Raw genomic sequence first — 9,230 nt, forward strand, 5'->3', positions numbered from 1 at the left:
TCCAGACATGACCTTCCAAGAGAAGGGTCGGAAACATGTCTTCTTGCCTTGAGATGTCGTGTCCAACCGAAATCCGGGCGTGGATTTCAGCTGCTAACATAGGAGGACAAAAAAAAAATCGTCAGACATCCTTTTTGGGAGTAGCAGTTGGTGAAAGTTATTTCCTTCTTTTTTTTCTTTTTATGTGCCGTTGCTGACGTTGGGAGAAGCGGCATGGAGCGGCGGTCAAGATCGGCAGAAGTTCGGAGTAACACGGGAAAAAGATGGGGACAAAAGCGACGGAGAGAAAAATCTCAGGAGAGAGAGAGAGAGAGAGAGAAAGCCTCGAGAACCAGATAAATACTATGATTCAAAAAAATAAAAAGAGTATTTATTGTGGTGGGGGTCATGGTCACGTAGCTTCCCATGATTATGGTCAATCAAAATGTTTTCCCGTGCCCCACTAAAAAACGAAGAGGGGATCAATCGACACTATGATCATAGACTTCAAAGGTCCAAATTACGGGACTGTGGAGATATTCACCAAATATTAATACACATTAAGATATTAATTTTATGAGAATATTTGTTGGGAGCATGTAGTAAAATTTGACATCCTCACTTAAGTCCGAAATCGTTAACATATCCAATTAGATCACGGTTCGGTCTAATAATCCTACTTGATTCATTATTTATTGTCTAAAGCGTTTGCCGGAGGTGGGTGTACTAGTATGTCTACTGTATATGCATGAGACGTGTGTATACATACACGTATAAGGAGTGAGAGAGAGAGGGGACGGCTAGACAATGGTTAGCCGTGGGCGGAGAGAGAAGAAGACAAGCCAAGACCGTCAAACAAGGTTGGCGTGTCGGAGCCTGCACAACTCCGATTCTGAAGCTTCTCTTCTCCTCTCCGTCTCGTGTATAAGTCTCCAATCTCCTGCCGTCTACTTGCGACATCATGCCTCTTCTTTTTCAAACCTTCCACTGTTTTGGCGTCAAACGCGAAGAACCTCAACGCATGCAGAGAGCTGAGGCCCCATAAGTCATAACTGAGCTTCGCATTTCCCTCTTGACCAAGAACGGCAACAAGAAGAAAGAAGGGAGGAGGACGTTTGTTTGGCTTTTCGCCGGAGTTCTTGGGATGGAGGGCGTCGATCTTTTCAAGGCTAGTAACAGCCTGCGCTCCAACAGCAATTCCCTGTGGAGGAACACCGGCATGGACGTGTTCTCCACGTCGACCAGGGAGGAAGACGACGAGGAGGCCCTCAAGTGGGCCGCGCTCGAGAGGCTCCCCACCTTCGACCGCCTTAGGAAGGGGATACTCACCAGCTCCCGCGGCGGCGCCAATGAGGTCGACATCGCGGACCTCGGGGTTCACGACCGGAAGAACTTGATTGAGCGGCTGCTGAGGATTGCGGAGGAGGACAACGAGAAGTTCTTGTTGAAACTCAAGGGCAGAATCGATAGGTACTCGACATTGTCTCCCATCCTTCTTTCTCCTTCCTGAAAACGGACTGAAAAATAATCAAGCAAGTTTTGGCTATATTATTTGCAGAGTTGGAATCCAGAATCCGACGATTGAAGTCAGATTTGAGCATCTAAGTGTTGAGGCAGAGACCCATGTGGCTAGCAGATCTTTGCCTACATTCCTCAACTTCACTGCCAATATCGTAGAGGTAAGGCGCCTAAATTGGAAAAGAACAAAAAGAAAGTAGCTTTGTTCTAATTTTCTACTTCTTCTTTGTTCCCTATAGGGCTTCTTGAATTTTTTCCACGTTATTCCCAGTAGAAAGATACATTTCCCTATCCTTAAAGATATCAGCGGAATCATCAGACCTTGCAGGTGAGGAGCTGGAGGACTAGTCTCGTTCGAAAGACTTGTATCTTCTTCATTCATAATTTTTTCAGAACTTGTGTTTGCATGTGTTTTGCAGGATGACGTTGCTTTTAGGTCCTCCAAGCTCTGGGAAGACCACGCTCTTGCTTGCTTTGGCTGGGAAGCTTGACCCTAATCTTAAGGTTGGAAAAATAAAACCTCTTTATTTCTTCTGCTAATCGATGCTTTCTCAGTACTCTGGAGTTCCGAATTTGGGTATGTGCTATTGTTCTGTTTCTCACCAAGCGAACGAAATCCTTGCTTGCTCAGACTTTAGGGAAGGTGACTTACAATGGCCATGGCTTGAATGAGTTTGTGCCCCAGAGAAGTGCTGCATACATTAGTCAACACGATGTCCACATGGGAGAGATGACGGTTAGAGAAACGTTGGCCTTCTCCGCACGGTGCCAGGGAGTTGGAACCCGATATGGTAGGTTTGATCGAATTCTTTTCCCCCTTCTCCTACTCTTGTATAATCGAGACGGATTCCTACATCTATAGTTCATCCAAAGATTGATCCTTCTTTTCCTCGCCTCCTTATGCAACCTCAGATATGTTGGCTGAGTTGTCAAGAAGAGAGAAGGCGGCAAATATAGTTCCTGATCCTGACATTGATATCTACATGAAGGTAAGAGTAAAAACTGCAGCATATGCGAATCATTGAAGTGAACTTGTCGAAAAAAGGATAGGATTGGCAAATTAAACAGAATCAAGGAAAAGTACACTGATCTGCGACGAGGTAGCTGTAATGTCTAAAGTTAATTTGCTTCCTTCAAATGCATAGGCTGCGGCGACAGAAGGACAGGAGGCCAATGTGGTCACAGATTACATTCTCAAGGTATACATAATGTGAAGAACTGGGTTTGTGCATGTAGAGTTCTGTGCTTGGTAATGAGTAAGCAAAATTTAAATAAACCTTTTGCAGGTTTTAGGATTGGATGTTTGTGCAGATACCATGGTTGGGAATGAGATGCTAAGGGGCATTTCTGGAGGTCAAAGGAAGCGAGTAACTACAGGTAGACGGCAGACACGAAATGCCCAAAAGATGCAATATATTCACCTTCTGGTTCTGGACTGATATTGATTCCCCAATATGTTCCGATATATTCTTGCAGGCGAAATGCTAGTTGGACCAGCGAAGGCTCTGTTCATGGACGAGATATCTACAGGTCTAGACACCTCGACGACATACCAAATTGTGAACTCAGTCCGGCAATATGTTCACATTATGGATGGAACTGCTCTCGTCTCTCTCCTGCAGCCAGCTCCAGAGACTTACGATCTCTTTGATGATATCATACTCCTTTCAGACAGCCAGATAGTGTATCAGGGTCCACGTGAACTAGTCCTGGACTTTTTCGAGTCAATGGGATTCAAGTGTCCCGAGAGGAAAGGAGTAGCAGATTTCTTACAAGAAGTATGTTGGGAAACAACTTTCCTTTACTCTTTTGTTGTTTCTTCAGTTCTGCCTAGAGCAAGATGACTAATGTACAAACCATTAACAGGTGACATCGAGGAAAGATCAGCAGCAATACTGGGCGCGTAAAGATGAGCCTTATGATTTCATCACTGTCAATGAATTTGCCGAGGCATTCCAGTCGTTTCACGAGGGAAGAAAGCTTGTGAACGAACTTTCCGTCCCATTTGACAAGACCAAGAACCACCCTGCTGCTTTGACGGCCCACAAGTACGGTGTTGGAAAGAAGAACCTCCTGGATGCTTGCATCTCAAGAGAACTTTTGCTTATGAAGAGAAACTCATTTGTCTATATCTTCAAGCTTTTTCAGGTGAGACAAAATTCACCTTGTCTCTGCAACAGTGAACTCTATTATATGGTTTTTGAGTTTCTGACTAGTTCTTTCTTGCTGTCAATCAGCTCACCATCATAGCATTGATAGCCATGACCCTCTTCCTCAAGACTGATATGCACAAAAACTCCGTAAACGATGGAGGAATCTATACAGGCGCTTTGTTCTTCAGTGTGGTCATGACCTTGTTCAATGGAATTCCGGAGATTTCAATGACAATCGCCAAGCTACCTGTCTTTTACAAGCAAAGGGACCTTCTATTTTTTCCTGCGTGGGCATATGGCCTTCCTTCATGGATTTTAAAGATCCCAATTTCACTTGTGGAAGTTGCTGTGTGGGTTATTGTCACCTACTATGGTATTGGATATGACAAGAATATCGGAAGGTAAAATGATTCTTCGGAATGCTCCATATTTGTTAAGTGCAGATTCGAGCATTTCATCAGCAGAAGTCGTTTTCTTTATCGTCGTTATGATCAGCGAGTTGCACATGTGGTGCAGGTTCTTTAGGCAGTACCTTGTGCTGGTACTGATTAACCAGATGGCTTCTTCATTATTCCGAATAATCGGAGCAGTGGGGAGGGACATGACCATTGCAAATACATTCGGCTCTTTTACGTTGCTCCTTCTCTTTGCATTTAGTGGAGTTGTTCTCTCAAGAGGTAGTTAAGCACATACTATTAATGCCAACCTTCTATATCCTAATTCTAAGTCTTGAACTTGATGTATCTTCCGCTGATTTAACCTCAGAGGATGTGAAGAAATGGTGGATATGGGGTTATTGGGCATCGCCTGTGATGTACGGGCAGAACGCAATTGTCGTTAACGAGTTCTTCGGGCATAGTTGGCAACACGTAAGTGCTGGGTCAGCTCTTATGTTCATGTACCTTTTCCTTTGTCCCCTAATAGCTCCTGTTATCGTCTATGTATGTCACAGATTCCAGCAAATACCAACGAGCCGCTAGGGATCCAAGTCTTGAAGGCTCGTGGTTTCTTTCCACACGCGTACTGGTACTCGATAGGAACAGGAGCATTGCTCGGATTCATCTTGTTGTTCAACGTTGTGTTCAATTTGGCTCTAACCTACCTTAGCCGTAAGGAACTTTTGACTCATTACATGTACTCTATTCTCTGGTGATACTAGATAGCTCATATCGGTATATGCTTATCTTACTCTTCGGCCATTCTGTTGCAGCATCTGGCAAGCACCAGACAGTTAAATCGGATGATTCGGGAACTGAATCTATTGGAGCCAGAGGATCTGTCCAATTATCATCTCGTGGAAACCATTCCATTAACAGATCGCGCTCAGGTTAGAATTTCTTTGTTAACTTTCTAGCGAGTGATGCTTGATGATTCAAGTAAGGGAGGAAAAAGTTGAGTTTACTAGCTTAAGATTGACATTTGGAATTCAGTTCATTATATTCATGAAGCCTCCAGTCTAACAAGAAGTTTCAAATTATCTAAATTGCAGGTGGAGGAGAAATCAGGAGAGGAAGCAAGAGTTCTTCCAGATCCTCATCTATAGGTCCACAAACCGCTTTTGACATTAACAGGAATAGAGGGATGGTTCTACCGTACGAGCCACATTCCATTACTTTTGATGACATTAAGTACTCTGTTGACATGCCACCGGTATAAGCTGATGAAAACCAAATGCCTTGTTTTAGTTCCACACACATCTTGGGACTCAACTCCTAACTGTCTTGGGCTTAAATGTGAAGGAAATGAAGAACCAAGGCGTGGCAGAGGACAAATTGGTGCTTCTAAAGAATGTGAGTGGTGCCTTTAGGCCCGGCGTTCTTACTGCTTTGATGGGCGTCAGTGGCGCGGGTAAAACCACTATGATGGATGTGTTGGCTGGCAGAAAAACCGGAGGGTACATCGAGGGTACAATAACGATTTCTGGGTACCCAAAGAAACAAGAGACATTTGCTCGAATTTCGGGATACTGCGAGCAAACTGACATTCATTCTCCTAACGTTACTGTCTATGAGTCTTTGCTCTACTCAGCGTGGCTGCGCTTACCTCCTGAAGTCAACGAGCAAACTAGAAAGGTTTGCTTTTACTTGAGAAATATACATAGTTCGAAATCGATTCTTACTTATGATTCATACCAATCACTTCCTTCACGTTGTGCATCTTGGAAGGAAAATTTACCTGCTGAACTTTAATTACTAAGAATGTCCAGTCCACAAATGTCGTTGCATCACTGGATGTCGAAGTTCACTGTATCGGGTGATTTTCGAACGGTCAAATTCAAATAATGGGTAATGAGCCTTTCCCTGGAAACTCGTTGCAGATGTTCATTGAGGAAGTAATGGAGCTGGTGGAACTCAATCCTTTGAGACGAGCGTTGGTGGGGTTGCCTGGGGTCAGCGGTCTCTCAACTGAACAACGCAAGAGGTTAACCATAGCGGTTGAGTTAGTAGCAAACCCCTCTATAATATTCATGGACGAGCCTACATCAGGACTCGATGCGAGAGCTGCTGCCATTGTTATGAGAACAGTCAGGAACACGGTGGACACAGGGAGGACGGTTGTGTGCACGATTCACCAGCCAAGCATCGACATCTTCGAAGCGTTTGATGAAGTGAGCATTGCTACTGAATAAAAAGTTGGACCACCCTTTCTTGAAGCTTTATTTTGGAACAGTAAACTGAACCGCCGTCCCCTGAAATTTCTTGCAGCTTTTCCTGATGAAGCGAGGAGGACAAGAGATTTATGTCGGTCCATTGGGGCGACATTCTTGCCATCTCATAAAGTACTTTGAGGTACACAACCCTATGATGTCTTTGAATTGCTTCGTTTTTCTTCCGTTCGACTTACCTGATTGCTAAACAGTGCTCCCTTTATTCTAATCAAAAGGGTATTGAAGGAGTGAGTGAGATCAAGGATGGTTACAATCCAGCAACCTGGATGCTGGAAGTCACCGGCCCTGCCCAAGAACTAGCTTTGGGGGTCGACTTCGCCGATCTGTATAGGGAATCAGATTTATACAAGTGAGTTTATTTAAAGTAGTAATAAGGACTTGGACACGAATGCATCCATTTCATTGTCCTGCTATAATTCCTCAGGAGGAACAAGGCATTGATCCGAGAACTAAGCGTCCCTGCTCCTGGTTCAAAAGACCTGTATTTCCCTACCAAGTACTCACAGTCGTTCTCTACCCAAGTCATGGCTTGCTTATGGAAGCAAAACTGGTCCTACTGGCGCAACCCGCGGTACACGGCCGTTCGGTTTCTCTTCACCACCTTCATAGCTTTGATGTTTGGATCGATGTTCTGGGACATCGGCTCCAGAACGTAAGTCGCCAATTACTGGAGAACTTAAGTTCCATACTCGTGCCTATTCTTAATTCTTGTACCCAAAAAAATATGATTCTGACGCTTCTGACTGCATTTGCAGGAAGAGACAGCAAGATCTGTTCAATGCAATGGGATCCATGTATGCCGCAGTTCTCTTCCTGGGGATTCAGAACTCCTCTGCGGTCCAGCCCGTGGTTTCAGTTGAGAGGACAGTCTTCTATAGAGAGAGGGCTGCAGGAATGTATTCAGCCATGCCATACGCACTATCACAGGTTTGAAAGCACCTAAACCGGACATAACGAAAGGAACTCACTCTAGGCAACGATACAAATCGAAATTACTCTGCTTGACTAATACTCTACGTCCACTTTCAGGTTCTGATTGAGCTTCCATACATCCTAGCACAAGCTGCAGTATATGGTGTCATAACATATGCTATGATGGGATTCGATTGGTCGGCCACAAAGTTCTTTTGGTACATTTTCTTCATGTACTTCACGCTGCTCTACTTCACTTTCTACGGCATGATGGTCGTGGCTCTGACACCGAACCACCAAGTTTCTGCCATCGTGTCTTCTGCATTTTATGGAATTTGGAACGTCTTCGCCGGATTCATAATCCCGAGAACTGTAAGTCCTGGAAAATCCTTGTGGGAACGCCCCATTGAAAATTTTATTTCGAGAGACCTTGCGTCATTTAGTAGCACATTCCGTTGTTTCGAGCGGAAAAATTTCTTTGGGAGTGACAATTTTGTTGCAAGTTATTACTCCAAACCAAATGCAAAGAAAATTCCTGCAAGTTTTTTCGAATGAACAAAGCAGAGTACCTAGTCATTTAGGATCTACTGTTATTCCAAGCAACAAAACCGTTTGGAGACTAGTACTAAATGGTTCTTGTCTTCTAACAGAGGATTCCTAGTTGGTGGAAATGGTACTACTGGGCATGCCCAGTTTCATGGACGCTGTACGGGATGGTGGTTTCGCAATTTGGGGACTTGATGAACAAACTGGAAGACAATGACCAACCAGTGAAGCACTTCCTGAGAGACTACTTCGGCTTCAGGCATGATTTTCTCGGGGCTGTTGCGGGTGCGGTTATCGGATTCACCTTCCTCTTCGCCTTCGTCTTTGCCTACGCAATTCGGTCCTTCAACTTCCAAAGAAGATAGAAAGTACCAGTCATTACTTGGAGGAGACATGAGGCTATTGTTGTAGCTAGTGTTCTGTGTTCTAGTATTAGTTTGAAGTGCAAATTATCGGCATCATACCCAAGTGAATTTTTTTGTCTAACGACAATTACACTGTATAGATATTGTGCAGCTATATTTGGCTCGAATCAAATTCGTAATCGCCAGAGTGCGTGTAAACATTGCTATTTAAAGTTTTGGTTTAGATGGATACTAGTCCTCACGCCCGTGCGATATCTGGGTAGATATAGCCCTGCTGGTCTGCGGCAGCTGGCTGCCTAATCCAGCAACCTGGATGCTGGAAGTCACCGGCACAGCCCAAGAACTAAGCATACCTGCTCCTGGTTTGAAAGACCTGTATTTTCCCTACCAAGTACTCGCAGTCGTTCTCTAGCCAATTCATGGCTTGCTTATGGAAGCAAAACTGGTCCTACTGGCACAACCCGCCGTACATGGCCGTTCGGCTTCTTTTCACCACCTTCGTAGGTTTGGCGTTTGGATTGATGCTCTGGGACCTCGGCTCCAGAACGTGAGTTGCCAATTACAGGAAAACTTTAGTTCCATACTCGTGCGTTGTGCCTCTTCTTAATTCTTGCTAAAACAATTTTGACGATTTTGATTGCATTTGCAGGAAGAGACAACAAGATCTGTTCAATGCAATGGAATCCATGTGTGCTGCAGTTCTTTTCCTGGGGATTCAGAACTCGGCTGTGGCTTCGGTTGAGATGACAGTCTCCTATAGAGAGAGCGGGCTGCAGGAATGTATTCAGCCTTGCCATACGCACTATCAAAGGTTATAAAGCACCTAAACCGGACGCATAAAGACAGGAACTCACTCTAGGCAACAACATAAACGGAAATTACTCTGATTGAATAAACTAAGTCCTCAATTCAGTCTTTCCGGCTAGCTTTTTTTGGCTGAAAATCACTATCATGGCCAATTTTCAATAATATTTTAACATTTTTGATTTTTTGATTTTTGATTTTTTTACCCTTCCCATCCCTTCTTCCTTTAGCCGGTTGCCGGACCTCGCGGCTGGCCTCGCCCACCCATGGCAAGGTCCAAAGTTA

At 44.3% G+C, this 9,230-nt stretch overlaps 1 protein-coding gene across 1 annotated transcript; it reads left to right on the top strand.

The window, feature by feature from the left end:
- The first annotated feature begins 847 nt into the window (after positions 1-847).
- LOC115737500 (pleiotropic drug resistance protein 1-like) lies at positions 848-8,375 on the top strand. The gene is made up of 24 exons (XM_030669653.2): positions 848-1,449; positions 1,538-1,658; positions 1,737-1,825; positions 1,917-2,001; positions 2,129-2,288; positions 2,410-2,486; positions 2,643-2,696; positions 2,784-2,874; positions 2,974-3,275; positions 3,364-3,645; positions 3,735-4,051; positions 4,167-4,327; positions 4,416-4,519; positions 4,603-4,759; positions 4,861-4,977; positions 5,140-5,300; positions 5,390-5,722; positions 5,968-6,258; positions 6,356-6,439; positions 6,534-6,667; positions 6,743-6,970; positions 7,074-7,245; positions 7,348-7,602; positions 7,881-8,375. Exons 1-24 carry the CDS (start codon positions 1,124-1,126, stop codon positions 8,139-8,141), a joined length of 4,362 nt encoding a protein of 1,453 aa, XP_030525513.1. The 5' UTR covers positions 848-1,123; the 3' UTR covers positions 8,142-8,375.
- The last annotated feature ends 855 nt before the right edge of the window (positions 8,376-9,230 follow it).

The sequence above is a fragment of the Rhodamnia argentea genome, chromosome 2, assembly GCF_020921035.1.
Source record: "Rhodamnia argentea isolate NSW1041297 chromosome 2, ASM2092103v1, whole genome shotgun sequence".
Taxonomy (NCBI): Eukaryota; Viridiplantae; Streptophyta; class Magnoliopsida; order Myrtales; family Myrtaceae; genus Rhodamnia; species Rhodamnia argentea.